This window comes from Elgaria multicarinata, chromosome 8, assembly GCF_023053635.1.
Source record: "Elgaria multicarinata webbii isolate HBS135686 ecotype San Diego chromosome 8, rElgMul1.1.pri, whole genome shotgun sequence".
In the NCBI taxonomy this organism is placed as follows: domain Eukaryota; kingdom Metazoa; phylum Chordata; class Lepidosauria; order Squamata; family Anguidae; genus Elgaria; species Elgaria multicarinata.
Window position 1 is genome coordinate 10,742,771 of NC_086178.1, and position 20,499 is coordinate 10,763,269.

The 20,499-nt window shown below is 45.1% G+C and overlaps 1 protein-coding gene across 2 annotated transcripts in view; it reads left to right on the plus strand.

The window, feature by feature from the left end:
- Positions 1-478: 478 nt before the first annotated feature.
- Positions 479-20,499, plus strand: part of LOC134402438 (cytochrome P450 2J4-like) — a 35,585-nt gene continuing 15,564 nt past the window's right edge. For both annotated transcript variants that reach the window (XM_063131877.1, XM_063131878.1), the window contains exons 1-4: positions 479-1,355; positions 2,397-2,557; positions 14,990-15,166; positions 19,368-19,509. In XM_063131877.1, the coding sequence (XP_062987947.1) occupies positions 1,196-1,355; positions 2,397-2,557; positions 14,990-15,166; positions 19,368-19,509 (640 nt within the window). In that variant the 5' untranslated portion in view covers positions 479-1,195. The remainder of the gene's footprint in view (positions 1,356-2,396; positions 2,558-14,989; positions 15,167-19,367; positions 19,510-20,499) is intronic.

A 20,499-nucleotide genomic window follows, 5' to 3' on the forward strand; every position in this document is an offset into this window, starting at 1 on the left:
GCGCTCCGCCTGAACTAGGAGCTCTGAAAAATGGCCGCTTCTCTTCGCCTTGCTTCTAGGGGGTCCGCGGTCCGCTCCTACTCCGCCTCTGGGTAAGGCGGAGCAGGCCAATCCGCTACTGCTTCTACGCTCCTAATCGGAGCGGATCACACCCCTAATACATAAGCAACTTGGGGATTAATGAAGTAACTGTGTGCATGTTGGCAATTCGGTTTGGGGGTGGATGTGTTTCCTGGGCACTGGCCGGGTTGTTCCTCAGCTCTCCTGGGATGGCAGTAAGAATGGCTCAGCTGGTGCCCGCCACAATGAGACAGACGTGGCTCCATCTATCCCTGGTTGGAAGAAGGTTCAAGGAAGCAGAGCTCAGAACTCAGAAAAGACAGAAGACTTCCAGTTTGAGAGGACCTTGCTGGCAGAAAGTCTTCAGGCCAGAGATGGTGTCTCAGGAGAGCAGGAGGGTGTGAGATGATGGTGGAGCTTCAAGCAGGCAACATAACCCAGCACCAGAAGGCTTTATGCAGAGGTCTGACCAGAGCAGATTGCAAAGAAAGGAATTGCCTTAGAAGACAGAAGAAGGAGGAAGAGGAAGACTGTTGTAGCGTTGTACAGCCTTGATTTCTGGCTTTGTGAGATTGGCTAGGGTGGAGCTTAGCAGAGAAAACTGAGCCCAAATTAGGCTAGGGAAGACTCTCTTACATATTATAAAAAGTAACCAAACACATTTTAAACAATCTCAGCCTATTACTTATAAAGTGACTTCTAACCACTTAATTTTTAAAATGCCTCTCTAGTCGTAAATATCAGTCACATGCCTTCACCATAGAAACAGGGATGCTGAATATCTATAGGCAATAGAGTTTTAGCTTTAACTGAACATTTTACAGCACCATTCCCTTACTGTGAGATTTACTTTGGAGCTTTATTAAAACTGTGGCAGGGAGTTCCATAGATCCAAGTCTCAAAGTTTTGGAATGGATACACAAGTTGTTCTTCTACGGAAGCATGCAGTGTTGTCAAAGGTATCAGTAACTGTACTGGATGGATTCTGCTTCAGTAATACAGTTCTTAGTTGCTAAAAGAATGGGCCACTTTTCGATGTATAGACCTGATCTCCAGCAGATGTTGACTTTCCTAGGCTGGCAACCTCACGATTTTAACATGCAGTTTGTGAGTAACAATTTCTCATTGGTTCTTGATGGCTTCAGGTCTTTTAGCTTCAAACGGTCACACCTGGAAGCAGCAGAGACGGTTTGCTCTAGTGACTCTGCGGAAGCTGGGACTGGGGAAGAAAGGCATGGAGCACCAAATACAAGAGGAGGCCCAGCAGCTGGTGGAGACTTTTGCATGTGCAAAGGGTATGTAATGCTAGGAAATGATGCCGACATGCATCCCAATGTGCAGAAATCTTTTTGTGCTCTGTAAATTGGAATGCAATTTCATTGATGTTACTTGAATTGTAATGCAAAAATTAGGACTGTGTACCCCTTACCCGAACCACTTCGAACATGATCTAGACCCTCCGGATCGGAACCAAACTGGTTCGGGTCAATCTGGACCTGCCACAATCCACTCCAGAACCAGATCCAGAGTGAGATCCGGAGGTCTGGATCGATATTCGGCGCCCATTTTGCCCCCCTTCCCCACTTACTTGTCTCCGTGGCAGATGGAGGAGGCAGGTAAGTGGGGAAGGGGGACAAAATGGGGGCCGTATAAGCCCCCCTCTCACTTTACCTGGCTCCGCCATCCGCCGCCGCATGGACCGTGGTGGCAGAGCCAGGCCTCAGGCTGGAAACAGGCCATGGCATCAGTTGAAGCTGCCGCCCGGACCATGATGGAGCCAGGTAAGCCCCCCTTCACCTTTCCTCCTTACCGTTGCTGCACAGACTGTGCCGACACTGGAGGCGCCAGGTAAGCCCCTCCCACCACTTCACTGGGTCCATTATGGTCTGGGCAGCGGTTCCAAATGAGGCCCAGGCCTCAGGCTGAAAACAGGCCAGAGTTGAAGCCACCAGCGGACCACGACGGACCCAGGTAAGCCTCCCTCCCCCCTTCCCCACTTACCTGGCTCTGCTGCCGTCGCTGCATGGACCTTGGTGGCGGTGGGTGGGGGAGCCAGGTAAGGTCTCCTCCCCTCTTACCTGGCTCTGGAGCTTCAGATCATTCTGAATTACTTTGGACGATTCTGAACTGCTTCAAGCTGATCCAGACCTCCTGGTTCGGAGGTCTGGATCAGCCCACTCCACTTCAAATCCAGGTATCCGTTACGGAGCGGAGCACACCCCTTGCAAAAATACCTTTGCTGAAAACCCTTATTGCCTCCTATGCACCACCATGAAATCCCACTCTGGGTATTAATAGGAGATGCTGGATTAATATTAATATGCCTCCATTTTCAGGGCAGCCACTTGATCCTTCCTTGCCCATCACCAATGCAGTCTCCAACGTGACTTGTGCTGTGACATTTGGACACCGGTTTTCTCTTGAAGATGAAAAATTCCAGAAACTGATTGAAGCCATTGATGTTGTTTTAAAATTTCCAGGCACCATCTCTTATGTTGTGAGTAGGCTTTTTTTTTCTTACTGACTCAGACACGTCCCTCTCTTTGATCCCCATCGAAAATAACATTTTGCCAAAATGCACATGGCATGGAGGGGTGTCATGCATTTTTGCAAGGGTGAATTTGCACTAATGAAAAATTGATGCAAATTCTGGAAACGGGGGGTGGGGGAGATTCCATGAAGAAACTGACGATGGAATGAAAGGCACTTAAGGATCCATAAAACACAGACATAATGGATTTTACAGAAACTGTGCATCCCCTAGTTTGTAATCTGCTTCATAGAATTCACTCTTCATTACAAAAGGAGAGGCTGCAGGAGCTATACTAGAGTGACCAGATACAAAAGAGAGCAGGGCTCCTACAGCTTTAACTGTTGTGAGGAAGAAGAATTTCACCAGGTGCTGCATATGTACAAGTGACACCTGCTGAAATTCCCCTTTCAAAATAACAGTTAAACAGACAAGAGCCCTGCCCTCCTTTTCACACAGGGAGCTTATGTAACATTGGAGGGGTGATCTAAACTGATTCAGCCTTCATTATGGCTACATTGATCCACTCCTCCCTGGTTTGCCTGTGGCATCCCATTCTGCGGAGGGTCAGCTGGGATAGGACAGAGGGAAACCAGTTCAAATGGGGGAGCATCTCACCTTCGTGGCAGCATCAGTGGTTGGTGATGCCTGAATTGGAGTTATGTAAGCTTCATCTCACCAGGCTTATATTGTGCTGTTGCAGTGAAATCTATGCAAAAGACTCAAATGACGCTGACATTATAGTCTGCTTTAACTGCAAAGAACTCGGATGACGTCGACTACGTCCTGCTGTGATTGTGATCCTTCCCCCCTCCCCGCTTATAGAGAAATATTTTGGTGCGGGGAAAGTCTGGTTTTTCCAGGCACGCGAAAACACGTTGCTCAAATTTAAACATGTGTTTTCATCTATCATTTTCAATGCACTGTAGTGTAGACGTGTTTTCAAAGGGTGGTATTGCTGATGAAGGGGAGGGCTGTGGAAATTCAAATCCTTTCCTTCTCCTGCTTATGAACTCCCCGCTCCCTCCTGGCAGGGAAACAGGAGCGACTAAATCCCCCAGTTGAACAAGCAAAAAGCATGAGCAGCAAATCAAGCAGCCAGTACAGCGAGGGAGGAAAGGAAGTGAGGAGAGACTCTTTAGATCTGTTTGTGTTTTTTAGGCATGTGCTCCGTTCCGATTAGGAGCGGAGAAGCAGTAGCGAATTGGCCTGCTCCGACTTACCCAGAGGCGGAGTAGAAGCGGACCGCAGACCCCTAGAAGCAAGGCGAAGAGAAGTGGCCATTTTTCGGAGCTCCTATTTCAGGCAGCCCGCTCCGATCGCCATCTTGAAAACATTTCGCCCATAGGATTGCATTGCGGGAAATAATTGCGGATAACTGGGTTGTTTTTGAAGCTATCGTTCTGAAAATTCTTGTGCTCAGAGAGTCGTGGATGGGGGTCATTTTGAGACTACTCTCACCTCTCTGCGTCGTGCGGGTCACGTGCTAGAATTTTTTAAAAATCGGGTAAACAAACAGACAGCGCGGGTCAAACGGTGGTTTTCGCCCATAGGATTGCATTGAGGAAAAGAATTGGGGATAACTGGGTTGATTTTTAAGCTATCGTTCTGAAAATTCGTGTGCTCAGAGAGTCGTGGATGGGGGTCATTTTGAGACTACTCTCACCTCTCTGTGTCGTGCGGGTCGCGCGCTAGAATTTTTAAAAAAATCAGCGGGAAAAATACCTTTTTCAAAGGGCTGAGGGGCAGAGTCAGCTCCCGGTCATGATCACATGATCCCAAAGTTAGAGGAGGGCATAGGCAAAACGGGTAACTTGGGATTCTGGGAAACTTCTCTTTCTTCATCTGAATGGACTTTTCCCAGTGTTTTTTTAACACAGTAGCCCCACCAAATGCACTAACACAACCTGAAATCATATACTAAGACAAGAATAAGAGATAGAAACACAGCACAGCTACCCACCCTAACTTTGGGGAACAACTGAAAAGATGTGGTGCAAGGGGATGAGCTCCCCTAGGGCATCTCATTGTGGACGTGCCCCCACTCTCTCCTGTACTGGAAGGCCATCAGAGCCTTCCAAAGAGAGTAAAACGGTGGAGCAATGCCTATCATGAGTCGAAGTGAGCGTTTACTTCTTAGTGGTGGAGCGATGCCTATTATGAGTTGAAGTGAGCGTTTACTTCTTAGAGCTGTTGGTGAAGCAATGGCTTTCTTGAGGTGAACTGGCAGCTGCTTCCCTCTCCCCCGGGCACGTCCCCCTATTGCTGGTAAAAGACAGATATAGCTTTTTTTAAAAAAGTTCTTCTTGCTGTTTATTCAGCAACACTGCTGCTTTTAATTCCACCCCTCCTTTGTTTATTTGTTTATTTATTCCATTTTATATGCATTACTGGCTTATCCTTGGCTCACTTCCTTATGCCCCCAGAAATGCCAGCTGCATGCCTGCCTGCCTTCCCTCCCTCCTCCCCTGCCCACCTCGCAGGGATGTTGTGTGTGTGTGGCTTTGACTCAGGGGAGAAGTCCTTCCTGCGCTCACTTGGAGTTTTGGAAGTTCCAAATTTTGCAGGTTTAAGCCCCGCCAAAAAACAGGGGATGATGGGACTGCCTTGAGTCTTGGCGTGCATATGTATCCCTGGATAAGCTTTCATGGTGGTGAGTTTGAGGGTTTTTTTTAACGTGCAAAATTGACGGAGCTATGGAAAGGGGTGTTGGATTTTCATAAATTCCCCAAAAATCAGGAGATGATGGGACTACCTTGAGTCTCGGCATGCGTATGTATCCCTGGATAAGCTTTCATGGTGGTGAGTTTGAGGTTTCTAACGTGCAAATTGACGGATCTATCCCAAGGGGTGTGAATGGGGTGCCCGATTTTCAAAAATTTCCCAAAAATCAGGGGATGATGGGATTGCCTTGAATCTTGGCATCCATGTGGACACATGGATAAGCTATCATGGTGCTGAGTTTGAGGTTTCTAACATGCAAATTGACGGAGCTATCGAAAGGGGGGTTATGGGTGGTGCATTAGAAGTTAGAGCCGTGCCAAAAAACAGGGGATGATGGGATTGCCTTGAGTCTTGGCGTGCATATGTATCCCTGGATAAGCTTTCATGGTGGTGAGTTTGAGGGGTTTTTTTAACGTGCAAAATTGACGGAGCTATGGAAAGGGGTGTTGGATTTTCATAAATTCCCCAAAAATCAGGAGATGATGGGACTACCTTGAGTCTCGGCATGCGTATGTATCCCTGGATAAGCTTTCATGGTGGTGAGTTTGAGGTTTCTAACGTGCAAATTGACGGAGCTATCCCAAGGGGTCTGAATGGGGTGCCCGATTTTCAAAAATTCCCCAAAAATCAGGGGATGATGAGATTGCCTTGAAACTTGGCGTGCGTGTGTATACCCCCATGAGGTGTCATGATGCCAAACATGAGGTTTCTAAATTGAACAGAAAAAAAGTTGTATAATTTTTTAGCTTTCAATTCAACCCTATGGGGGGGAAAACAGAGCTCCGATCCGGATCCGGAGCTCCGAGCGGAGCGGAGCGGAAGTGGGCGGAGCGGGGGCGGGGCGAAGCGGCCCACTCCGAAAATCATGGATCTGCAAGTGAAGTGGAGCGGGGGGTCCGTGCACACCCCTAGTGTTTTTAACCATTTTCCACTGCAAAGGAACACGTTGTTCCATAGGTCCATAAGAGCGCTCTTCAAAGCAAGACAAGGCTGGTCAGTTTCACCCAAATGTCTTGTCAGATTCTAGCATAGTCCTTTGGCTGCTTCTGAATCAGTGTGTGTGTGTGTGTGTCCTTTTCCATCCTACTTTGCCCCGTTCCCCTACCACCACCTTGCTCTCCATGGGGGTGGGGCTCCTCCCAATATCACAGACACAGGCTGTGTGTCTCTTCCCTTATTGATTCCTCTCCCTAAAAACATGTGTTGCTCATGGTCTTATTTGAACAGAAGTTGGTGGGAGAAGAACACAGATCATACTTCCATTTCTTTGAGCATGTGAAGCTGAGTGGGGGATGGCAGAAGACACAAACAGGGGGAAGCAGAGATGGAAACATTCTCCATGGGTGGGGGGAATACTGCATCTCCCCACCCTTTTCTTTTCTTTTCTTTTTAACAATGGGGTGTCCAGTTTTTATAGGGAGCCTCCACATGGAAAAGGATGGCTTAATCCTCTCACTAACTGTGATTTTCTTCTCAATTTCTCTCTCATTGGAGGTCCTGGAACTGCGTTTGAAGTCTCCTCCTTCGTACACTGGGAGTTGAGATGGCCACTTTGTACCTCGCTTCGCTCCCCAACCCCAGCCACATGCCCCCTTTTTTCTTTTTTAAAATTGCAAAAATTAAGACTGATATCCGAGGGGCTCTAATTTGGAAATGCATCCCTTTTAACTCAATGGGATTTAATTACTGAGTAAGCATGCAAAAGAGTTGACAGCAGTCTTATGTAATGTTCTACTTTGGTGTTCAGTAACATAAGAAGCAAATCCCAATCCCTCTTGTCAGAGGGGGAGTTGTCCCCACTTCAAACTACCAATAAATGGTAGGAGGAGATACAAACAAGATCTGGGGAGTGGAGCTAACAACAAGTGTGAATAAACCTCAATGGATCTCTGCAACACGCTACAGCAGAGGTGTAAGTTTATAAGTTTTCATATGCTAGGTTTGCACTATATAAGCACTATAAAACCAAAATGGGATAATTCGACCATAAACCAAAACAAAAGTGTACGTGGGATGAACTCATCTTCTCTGGCACCTAAAAGGGAAAAAAGGGAGTGACCCAGTTCAGATGACACGCTAAGCCATGGTGGTTAAGCATTCTGCCCTAAACATTATGACTTAACATGTCATGTGAGCCATGACTCAGCGTGTCGTTTGATCCATTCCTAACCATGGTGGCTACAAAACTACAGTTCAAACTAGGGCTGTGCTCCACTCCGTTTTGGGTTATAGAAGCAGCATCGGAGTGGCCTGATTCACCTCCGTTAAAGGCGGAGGTGAAGCGAGTCGGGGCAGGGCAAAGCATCATGAAGCGGATCACCCACTCATGGAATGATCCACTTGTCAGGAAGCTCCGCCAGCCATTTTGGAAATTTTTTCCCATAGGATTGCATTGCCCGATCTAAGCGCATATAACGTTTTTGTTTTTCAAGCTACATCCTTGAAACTTACTGTGCTTAGAGAGTGATGATTTGGGGTCATTTGTGTCAATTTTCAGGAGTTTTTGTCATGCGGTTTGCTTGCTATTAATTTTTTTTAGAATGGGTAAAAGCGGGAGCGGGTAACTTTTTTTGAAGCGATGAGAGGCAGATTCAACTCCCAATCGTGATAAGTGATCACCTGATGTGAAGCATCCTCCAATCCCAATGTTGGAGGGGGGACTAAGCCAGAGCCACCAAGAGACAGTTTTTCCTTTCTCTCTCTTTGTGGGTTGGAGTTCGTGGAGAGAGGAGGCTAGTTAGTTCTGCATAGTAGCTGCATTTGTTTGGAGGAGATAGGATTTAGCTTGGGGTGTGTGTGTGTGTGTTTGTTTCTGGCTTCTTGCTTAGCTTTCCTGTGCTCTGTGTTTTGCCTTAGTTTGATTTATATAAATTTATAATTGTTCATTTTTGGAGTGTTTCTTTATTTGTTTCCCAACCCCCCACCTCTTCCCCCTTCTGTTAAACCCTGTGTTTTGTGTCTGTGTTTATTCATTTTCCGTATTTCTTGTATATAAAAAAGATTTTAAAAAAGGAAATTACAAAAAAAAAAAATCTATCCTCTCTTTCTCTCTCTTACTCTGTGTGAGTGTGTTTGTTTGGACTGTGTGTGATTGTGTGAGTGTGATTGCTGTGCAATGCTTGTTAAGTGCAAAAAGAAAATAAAGTTTGACCATTCAAATAAAGTTTGGGCAAAGCACAACACACGTTTGCCATTTCCCCCAATAATAAATACATCGTCATCATCATCATCATCATCATCATCATCATCATTATTATTATTTGATAATGAGAAAAGGCAGCAGGCTGGTCCTTGGCTGGGTGCTGCTCAGCAACAGAAGCAGGAGAAGAAGCAGGCAGATGCAGTCACTTCTCCAACTTGCACCCGGCGTTCGCTTTTTGAGGGTCAGAAAAGTGCCCCTTTGCAAGAGGCAGGCAGGTGGCAGCAGCAGACTCCCACCTGTGCCTGCCTGTCTGCCTGCCTGCCTCCGCCGCCTGGGTACCGTCATTGTGAGGTAGCTGGATCTGCTGGGACTTACTCCCCCAGAGATCTATGGCTTACCTGTGCAATATACTATCTCCTTAATGCCTGTGCCCGCCTCTCTGCCTGCCTGTCTGTGCCCGCTTTGTGGAGTAGCAGGATCTGCTGGGACTGACTTCCCCAGAGCTCTATGGCTTAGTCATCATACATCGTGTAGCACCACTCTGCCTGCCTCTCTGCCCTCCTGGTACCTGGGAGATGTAGATGGGCTGTGTGGGTCAACCCCACAAGCCTATGGCATGCTTGCTCCCAGTGCTTCAGGGTCAGAGCCGCAGCCTGCTGCCTCTCCTCCTCTGTGCCCACCTCACAGGGCCGTCTTGCTTTGACTCAGGGCATTAGTCCTTCCTGGTGATGAAAAGGCAGCTGCATTGCTGCTGCATTCACTCTGTTTAGACATCTTGAAGTGCCTTGTTAATTTTTGAAGTGTTGAAGATTCTTATTTAGGTTTATCTTTAAATACTCCCCACAATTCAGGGCATATTTGGATTTCCTTTGAAATGGCCATGAATAAGGATCTATTTAGAAGCCCAGTTAGCTGTCTGCAGCTTACAAAATCCCTGAGATAGATGCATTTCTGAAAATGGGATGGGGGATATTTTAAAATATTCCCCCCAAATCAGGGCATACTCAGATTTCCCTGAAAATGGGCATGGATAAGGATCTAGGTGGAAGCTATGATGGTGCCCATTTTCAAGTTTCTAACTGCAAAAATGACAGAGATAACTGCATTTCTGAAAACATTTTTCAAATATTCCCCCAAATCAGGGCATGCTCAGATTTCCACCAATATTGGCATGAATAACAATCTTTGTAGAAGCTGTCATGGTGCCCACTTACAGGCTGGTATCTGCAGAAATCCTTGAGATATTTGCATTTCTGTAAATGGGGTGGGGGAATATTTGTAAAATTCCCCCCAAAATCAGGGCATTCTCAGATTTCCACCAAAATGGGCATGAATAAGATCTAGGTGGAAGCTGTGATGGTGCCCAGTTGCAGGTCTGTATCTGGGAAAATGACGGAGATACATGCCTTTCTGAAAATGGGGAGGTGATTTTTCAAATATTCCACAAAAATCAGGGCATGCTCGGAATTCCTTCAAAATGGGTATGAATTAGGGGTGTGCACGGACCCCCCGCTCCGCTTCACTTGCAGATCCGCCATTTTCCGGAGCGGGTCGCTCCGCTCCGCCCCCGCTCCGCCCACTTCCGCTCCGCTCCGCTCGGAGCTCCGGATCCGGATCCGGAGCTCTGTTTCCCCCCCCCCATAGGGTTGCATTGAAAGCTAAAAAATTATACAACTTTTTTTCTGTTGAAGTTAGAAACCTCATGTTTGGCACCATGACACCTCATGGGCGTATACACACACACACGCCAAGTTTCAAGGCAATCCCATCATCCCCTGATTTTTGGCGAATTTTTGAAAATCGGGCACCCCATTCACACCCCTGGGGATAGCTCCGTCAATTTGCATGTTAGAAACCTCAAACTCGGCACCAGGGCAGCTTATCCATGTGTCCACATGCACGCCCAAACTCAAGGCAGTCCCATCATCCCCTGACTTTTGGCGCGGCTCTACCCTCTAACGCACCACCCATAACCCTAAGTCACACCCCTTTCGATAGCTCCGTCAATTTGCATGTTAGAAACCTCAAACTCAGCACCATGATAGCTTATCCACATGTCCACATGGACGCCAAGTTTCAAGGCAATACCATCATCCCCTGATTTTTGGCGAATTTTTGAAAATCGGGCACCCCATTCACACCCCTTGGGATAGCTCCGTCAATTTGCACGTTAGAAACCTCAAACTCACCACCATGATAGCTTATCCATGTGTCCACATGCACGCCAAGTTGCAAGCAAATCCCATCATCCCCTGATTTTTGGCATGGCTTAACTCACCCCAAATTGTCCCATTCTACAACTACGTCAATTTGCATGTTAGAAACCTCAAAGTCAGCACCAGGATAGCTTATCCACTTGTCCACATGGACGCCAAGTTTCAAGGTAATCCCATCATCCCCTGATTTTTGGCAAATTTTTGAAAATCGGGCACCCCATTCACACCCCTTGGGATAGCACCGTCAATTTGCATGTTAGAAACCTCAAACTCACCACCATGATAGCTTATCCATGTGTCCACATGCACGCCAAGTTGCAAGCAAATCCCATCATCCCCTGATTTTTGGCGCGGCTTAAACTTTTTAACTCACCCCAAATCAAGTCCCATTCTACAACTACGTCAATTTGCACGTTAGAAACCTATCCTTTGGTCCCATGACAGCTTACCCATGTGTCCCCATGGACACCAAGTTTCAAGGCAATCCCATCATCCCCTGATGTTAGGGGAAGTTTTGAAATTCGGACACTCCAGTATGTCAGGGATTTAAAGTTGCAATTGCAGACAGCTCAATGGGGCCAGTTCCAAGGCAATCCCAACATGCCACGAGATAACCCTAAATCTTCTGGCACATTTGAAAAAGGGATTATTGAACTTGATAAAGTCTAAGTGAGCGCAGGAAGGACTTCTCCCCTGAGTCAAAGCAAGACACATCCACCATCCCTGCAAGGCGGGAAGGGGAGAAGGGAGGGAAAGCAGGCAGGCAGGCAGGCAGGCAGGCAGCATGCATTGTAGTGCCGCAAGGATGGCTTGAGCACTAACGCATAGCAAACCAACCCGTAAGCGGGCGCAAGGAGCAAGTGAGGCAAAGATGGCTGGTTGTTTCTTTCTAAGCCAGCAGTTACGCCTTGAGGGGCACAGAGGAGGACGACTGGGAGCAAGCGTGCCGGAGGGTGCTGGCCACGAACCGCAAAGCCCATCTCCCAGGCACCAGGCGGGCAGAGCAGGCGAGGAGTCAGTCCTGGCAGATGCCCCACCACAGCAGCACCCCGGGGGAGGCGGGCAGACAGGCAGGCAGGCATGGGTTGGCGGGCCCAGAAAAGCTGGTACCTTGCACAAGTAAGCCATAGATCTGTGGGGGAGTCAGTCCCAGCAGATCCAGCTACCTCACAAGGACGGCTCCCAGGCAGGCGGGCAGGTGCCTCCACTGTAGTGGCTGTGCTCAACTCGGCGGGCGCACTACAAGACGAGTTGAAGTGAGAGCTCACTTCTCAGGAAACGTAGTGGCTGTGCTACGGGAGATCGGTCGACTGCTGGAGCTTAGCTTTTTCTCTGAGGGGAAGTCCATGAGTTGAAGTGACAGCTTGCTTCTCAAAGACAGGGTTACAGCGGAAGAGGGGTGGGACGAGACCGGGGAGAGAAGCTGGACCAGCTTCTGCTACTAATCCTCACCCACATTTCCCAAAATGCTCAATCTGTGGCTGCCTGTTGACCTTCACAAAAGCAGCACACTCCGTCCAAGTTACACAGAGAAGAAAAAGAGAATCAAATTTTTTTGGTATATTTTGGTATATAGAAGATAGAAGGAAACACAATCAGGATTTAAGAGAGGGGAGGGGGGAAAAGAACCAACCACTACTATAAGAAGAACAAAATATGAATACTACTAATAATATGTATGAGAATATATACTAATAGACTACTAAGACTATGTAAAAGAATATAATAATATGTTTAAGAATATTACTAATAAATGTAGGGAAATGGGACAAGACGTGTGTGTATGCTTTCCCCAAAATGCTCAATCTGTGGCTGCCTGTTGACCTTCACAAAAGCAGCACACTCCGTCCAAGTAACACAGAGAAGAAAAAGAGAATCAAATTTTTTTGGTATATTTTGGTATATAGAAGATAGAAGGAAACACAATAAGGATTTAAGAGAGGGGAGGGGGGAAAAGAACCAACCACTACTATAAGAAGAACAAAATATGAATACTACTAATAATATGTATGAGAATATATACTAATAGACTACTAAGACTATGTAAAAGAATATAATAATATGTTTAAGAATATTACTAATAAATGTAGGGAAATGGGACAAGACGTGTGTGTACGCTTTCCCCAAAATGCTCAATCTGTGGCTGCCTGTTGACCTTCACAAAAGCAGCACACTCCGTCCAAGTAACACAGAGAAGAAAAAGAGAATCAATTTTTTTTGGTATATTTTGGTATATAGAAGATAGAAGGAAACACAATCAGGATTTAAGAGAGGGGAGGGGGGGAAAGAACCAACCACTACTATAAGAAGAACAAAATATGAATACTACTAATAATATGTATGAGAATATATACTAATAGACTACTAAGACTATGTAAAAGAATATAATAATATGTTTAAGAATATTACTAATAAATGTAGGGAAATGGGACAAGACGTGTGTGTATGCTTTCCCCAAAATGCTCAATCTGTGGCTGCCTGTTGACCTTCACAAAAGCAGCACACTCCGTCCAAGTAACACAGAGAAGAAAAAGAGAATCAAATTTTTTTGGTATATTTTGGTATATAGAAGATAGAAGGAAACACAATCAGGATTTAAGAGAGGGGAGGGGGGGAAAGAACCAACCACTACTATAAGAAGAACAAAATATGAATACTACTAATAATATGTATGAGAATATATACTAATAGACTATGTAAAAGAATATAATAAAATATGTTTAAGAATATAAATGTAGGGAAATGGGACAAGAAGTGTGTGTGTATGCTTTCAAAAGAAAGCTTTCACAAAAGCAGAACAGTCAGGCTTTAATACAGGGAAGGGGGGGGCAACCAACCCAACCAACCCAACCAACCCAAACACACACTCCAAAATTAACAAATAAAGTTTATATTAAATCAAAGTAAGGGGAAAATACAGGGCAAACTAAGCTATAAGTCAGAAAGAAGCAAACAAACACACACACACGCCAAACTAAACCTATCCTAATCTATCTCCAAAGTCCAAAGCAGGAGCACTAACTAACTAAGTGTTCCCTCCACGAACGCCAACCCACAAAGAGACACAAAACAGAAAGTTCTGAGGGTGGGTCTGCCTTAGTCCCCCCTCCAACGCTGGGATTGGTGGAGGATGCTTTCTAAGGAGATCAATTCTCATCAGGATTGGGAGTTGAATGTGCCTGTCATCGCTTCCAAAAAAATAAAAAAATAAATAAAAAAAAACCAAACCCCGATTTTTAACAAAATATTGCACGTGAACCACAGCACGCAGAAAGTTGAGAGTAGTCTCAAAATGACCCCCATCCACGACTCTCTGTGCACAAGAATTTTCAGAATGATAGCTTAAACCCCCCCCCAGTTATGCCCGATTCTTTCCCTCAATGCAATCCTATGGGCGAAAAGCCGAAAACGCCGTTTGAGCCGCGCGGTTGACCCGATTTTCAAAAAAATATAGCACACGACCCGGACAACCCAGAGAGGTGAGAGTGGTCTCAAAATGACCCCCATCCACGACTCTCTGAGCACAAGAATTTCCAGAACGATAGCTTCAAATACAACGTAGTTATGCGCGATTATTTGCCGCAATGCAATCCTATGGCGAAATGTTTTCAAGATGGCGATCGGAGCGCTCCGCCTGAACTCGGAGCTCCGAAAAATGGGCGCTTCTCTTCGCCTTGCTTCTAGGGGTCCGCGGTCCGCTCCTACTCCGCCTCTGGGTAAGGCGGAGCAGGCCAATCCGTTACTGCTTCTACGCTCCTAATCGGAGCGGATCACACCCCTAGTATGAATAACGATCTATGTGAAAGCTCTCATGGTGCCCATTTTGACTTTTCTGACTTGAAGACTAAAAAAGTTTGACATTTTCAATGCAAGTCAATGGGGGCAAACATGGAGCTCCGATCCGGATCCGGAGCCCTGCCGCAATGTGGAGCATATCATAGGCAGATCATCATGGAGCGGACCCAATCCGGAAGTTGTGGATCAGGATGCAGAGCGGATCTGGGGGTCCGTGCACATCCCTACTTCAAACACGCTCACTAACACTTTGCTTCAAAGGGGTTAGCTGCTAAGGTAAGCAGTCCCCTCCCCTATACATATAAGTGAACCCTTTCCTTTCTCCAGCCCAGGATCTAGTGTTTGTGGGTTTCAGGAGAAGATGCTAAATCCAGCTTTCCAATAAATGAGAGTACAATTAATATGTCAGGCTTCAAGAATATTCCAGAGGATGATACTGAAGTGCTAATCCAAAGGGGTTGGCTTGTGTTACCCAGCATCCTCCTTGATGATGTCAGGATTTGGCTTTTGTGTTCCCTATAGTTGTATGAAATGTTCCCATGGATCATGAACCATCTTCCAGGACCTCACAAAAAGACATTCTCTGCCCATGAGTTGGTGCTTTCACATGCAAGGGAGGAGATAGAGGAGCATAAGGAGCAACAGTCCTTTCATGAGCCACGGGATTACATAGATTTCTATCTACTTCAGATGGAGAAAGTAAGTCTATGCTTTAATTGAAAACTACTCGTTCAAGTTATCTTTATGTTTGAATACGACTCGTGTAAAGTATTGTTCCATTTCCTACTCTGGCTGGATAGCAATATCTCACGAGGCACCAGTAATTTCTTCTACGCCTCAGATAATCTTTTCATTCAGTTGCCCTCCTGAAAGTCAAAAAAAGGAATAAAAGCTCAATGTTTCAGATCTGCCGAACAAAGATCTAAAGAAGCTACAAACAAAGAAAAATTTTTTGAACAACACATGTCGTATTTATATGGAATATCATTATACATTATACATGAGAAAGAGTAAAAGTCTGAGAAAAAAAAGAGGAGAACAAAAGGAAGAAAAAGAAAAAGAAAATTGAACAACACTTTTTCTTCTTTGTAAATACTAGTAACTTAACCTTGACTGGAAAACATTAGTATTGTATATTTTTTACAACAATTTATTTATTTATTATTATTTATTTATTAATTACATTTCTATACTGCCCAATAACCGGAGCTCTCTGGGCGGTTCACATAAATTAAAAACATTCAAAGTATGAAACAACAGTATAAAACCATAATATAAAATACAATATAAAAGCTCAACCAGATAAAAACAGCAGCAATGCAAAATTACAAATTTAAAACACCAAGTTAAAATTTATTTACAGACTGTAAAAATGCTGGGAAAATAAAAAGGTCTTCACTTGGCATCTAAAAGCATATAATGTAGGTGCCAAGTGAACCTCCTTAGGGAGCTCATTCCACAGCCAGGGTGCCACAGCACAGAAGGCCCTCCTCCTGGTAGCCACCTGCCTCACTTCCTTTGGCAGGGGCTTGCAGAGAAGGACCCCTGAGGATGACCTTAGGGACCGGGCAGGTACATATGGGAGGAGGCGTTCCTTCAGATAGCCTGGCCCCAAACCATTTAGGGTTTTAAATGTTAATACCAGCACTTTGAATATAATATAATATAATATAATATAATATAATATAATATATAACTTGAGATGGTGACCTTGGAGTCTGCATTATATAAATATGGGTTAAAAGCTTTCAACTTGTAAACTTTGTTCAAATAACAGGATTTGTATTCTTAATTTTTTAATTTTTCATGATAATTGTCTATGTGGGAAATTTTCTGGTTTTGTATAACCCCCCTTTTTTGTCTATAGAGGTTTATTTCTTCTTCTTTTTTTTGGTCTAACAATTATGTTTCTTTAATCCCTTATTCTATGCATTGCACACAGTACCCTCACACAATTTCTCCTTAGACAATGCTTCTACTGACCTGATATAACAGAATAACATGAACTACCAAAAAGTCCAAATGAAGCAGTCAAAAGACTTCCTTGCGTTCTTTTTGCCTGTTGTATCTGCAGCAAACATTTCTCATTTGTTAAGATGAGTTATTATACATTTCTGTGGTTGTTCTAACACTCAAGGAGACCCTTTGGATGTGAGCCTGTCAAAACTTAGTGTTTTTTGCCCTGGGTAAGGTCTTTTTCTTTTTGAAATGAAATATAGTGCCTATTGCAACTATTTAGTATCTTACTGTATTCCACTCCAGGGAATCATTAAGCCCACGGGGTTGTAAAGATTTCAAGGAAAAAATCCAAAAGATCTCCTTCCTGCTCAATAAAAAAAAAGAATAAAAACAAAACTTTGTGCAACTTTAGGCAAGAATAGCCCTCAAATGCTTTGATGAAAAGCAGCATTTCAACTTTGTGCTGAAATAAAAGCAGTGTTTGTACCAGTTGAGTCTACAATGGGAGGGCACTCCACAACCCAGATGCCACAACAGAGAAGGCGCTCTCCCATATCCCACCATAACGGATGCCTCACACAGCTAGGATGCAGAGGAAGGCTCCTCCGATAGATCTCAAATCTCCAGCAGCCCCTTCATGTGGAGTAGGCTGTGTCACTGGCTTGATCACCCATCCATCCACTGAATTTCATGGTTCTTCAGGAATTTGAACCCATCACTGAACTATCTATATCTAACAATTCAGCCATTACGTCACAATGGTTTTGCTGTATAGATGGGAAAGTGTGAAAGAACATTTAATCCAGATCAGCTGATCATGAAAGTAAGCAGTAATATCACAGCAGAGCTCAAGCACTGCCACAGATACACTGGCATGCCTAAATACCGATGAGATTATTGCTACCTCTTATTAGAAAGGCAGCTAGTACAAAAAAGTCAAAACAGAACAAGTGTTTACAGTCCCACATGCATACAAAGGCTAAACAAAAAAGGAGACCATTGCTTTCTTTAGTCAAGGAAAGAAAACAGCTTTACTAACAAGAATTGCTTGCTTGGGGTTTGTGAAACTTGGGGGCTATTCCAGACACAGTTCCTCTATTGTCTCCCCATGTAGAAAAGCACTTTTCATGTCCAGGTGCCTTCGTTGCATCTTTTTGGAGGCTGCTCGATTCATGACTATTCTGATGGCACTGTATTTCACAGTGGGGGGGGGAAGTTTCATCAAAGTCTTCTCTACTCTCCTGTAGACATCTTTGCCCACTAGTCTTGCCTTGTAGAGTTCTACTTCACCTTCTGCCCCTTGCTTTACCTTAAAGATCCATTTGCATCCTATGTCTTTCTTGCCTGGTGGTAGTTTGGTTAGGCTCCACGCAATGGTGATTGGTGGCCAATCTGAGTGACGGGACAGAAAACAGGTTACCAGAGTCTAAGCCAAGGGCATCATTGGACATGGAGCAAGGGAATCACCAGAGGTGGAACAGTCCACGATTCTCCCTCAGCCAGCAACCCTTACACAGAAAGGAAGCACTCGGGCACATGAACTTCAAGTTTATGAGTGCAAATGAGGATTGGGTAAATCACAGAAAAACACAAAAGCACTCCTTTAGACCCATGTTCTCTTGTTCTAGTAGAGAACCAAGTGACTTTATGTTCACAAATGCACAGGAGGATTGGAGGGAAGTCCTCAAAACACACAAAATCATGATGCTGCCACTACTAATGATAATATCCTCAAAGCCACACAGCCAGGGCTGTCTCTGTGTCCATGATGGGCAGCCGGGCTAGCCATCGTTAGTGAGTCTTCTACTCTGGCCCCAACACTGATCTTGCACACGACATGTGTGCAAGCACACACTAGGCTCAAAGTACATTAACAATGCAAGAAGATTTTTCACTACATATTTTAGTGGAAACCATTTCCCATATTTTCCTGGAAGCTAAAGCCTTATGTCTCTTCCATGGTAAAGAACACCAATAGAGAAACACACCAAGCAGGATATGACACTTCAAAAACATTTTGAAAACTGTATACGGAGTGTGTCCTGGGCCCCAACAGTTGTCACTATTGTTATAAATTGTTTTAAAGCAGTCGTGTAGATTCTGCCACAGTATAAAGCACACAGATACAGAACACACACACACATTAAAGAGCTCTCTTATACACACATGCAGACTTATACACACACTCAAGAAAGATATATAGGCCTTAGCTAGACTGGGCTTTATCACGGGGTGAACCCCAGGATTGTCCCTGTGCGTCCACATGATGCACAGAGTGTCCCGGGATCAGGGAGGGATGGTCCCTTCCTTGCCCTGGGATCTCGCCCTCCCCTTTGGGCCTGCTTTTTCTGTGGTCCCTGGATGAGCACGAGACCATGGAAAGTGTGGTCCGTTGCTACAGTTTGATCTGGCTCTGTGCGATTAATCGCACGGAGCTGGGAGTCGCGCTCAGGGCACAGCGCTCCTCAAGAGCACTGTGCCCATCGGGGTTAGGGTGGGGGAAGCAGGGAAACTAAATTTAATTAAAAAAACCACTTACCTTCAGAGCACGAGCATTCGTGCGCTGCTTCTCCTTTAAAAAATTCAAATAAACGGCGGGCGCGACGCCTCTCTTCCTGAGGTCGTCACGCCTCATGTGTAAATGGAGGAGGGATCTTGTGTTAAACACAACCTGAGATCTTCCCTCCTCTGCTCTGGATTATAAGGTAGGTCTAGCAAAGGCCATAGAGTGACTCACTGCCTCATTCAGCCAAAACAGTCAAACCATGCCGCAGAAGATGATGTCTGCACATAGGTCAGTACAAGGATCTCGAAACACTCAACTATGAGACATAATTGGCTGCTAGGACAATAAGGGTGGCACATAAGGTAAGGAAGTGCTGAGGAACAGCCTATAATTCGTTCTAAATTCAATCTTACCTTTCCCCACTTCAAATATCAGAGCAGGAATGACCCAAACTCTACTTATGATGAAGAGAACCTGGCTCAGTGCATTCACGATTTATTATTCACGGGAACAGAGACAACCTCCGCTTCTCTGAAATGGGCACTTCTCCTCCTGACAAATCATCCAGATATCCAAGGTCAGAGAACTGTGTTCAAGGGACACTCTTGATCCCAATCATGTCATTCTTTTAAGATTTCTTACCTTTGAAATGTTGTGCTAAGATGAGGAAGCTTGTAAACAGCTGGGATTGTTTAGCTTGGAAAAAAGGATGTTAGTGGGAGGAATGATAGTGGTGTACAAAATTATGCATGGTATATAGAATGTGGTCAGGGAGACATTTTCCTCCCTTTCTCAAAATACCAGAACCCAATGGGGTCATCCCATGAAGCTGATTGGTGAGAGATTCAGGACTAATGAAAGGAAGCATTTCTTCACACAGCACATACTTAAAATATGGACTCCATGACCACAAGATGCAGTGATGGCCACCAATTTGGGTGTCTTTAAAAGGGGGCAGGATAAATTCCTGGAGGAGACGGCTACTAGCCCTGATGGATAAGTGCAACCTCCAGTATCCGAGGCAGTAACAATGTGTGCACCAGTTGCTGCTGAACATGGGTGGGAGGGTGCTGTTACATCATGTCCTGCTTTCTTGGTCCCTGATCGACAGCTGGTTGGCCAGTGTGTGAACAGCTGGACTAGATGGACCCTCAGTCTGATCCAGCCTGGCACTGATTGTGCCCCCTAAATCTGGTGTGTGTCTCTGTGTGTGTGCATAGCTCAATGTGACAGAGCACATGCTTTGCCTGAAATTCCCAGGTTCAATCCCCTGCTTCTTCAGGTAGAGTGAAGAAAGAATCCTGCCTGAAATCCAGGGAGAGGTGCTTCCAGTCAGTGTCAAGAATCCTGGGCTAGATGGACCCATGGCCTGACTCAGTATAAGGCAACTTCCTATGTCCCTAGAACCTTTCTTAATGAAATGGAACTGACCTATACATATATGAGATTATGAATGATCTTTAAGAGGCCAGAACCAGTATGGCCTACCAACTATTAGCACAAAATACAAAAACACTGCCTCAATAAACTGTTTATAAAGAGTGATAAACTAAGAATTGGCAATTGT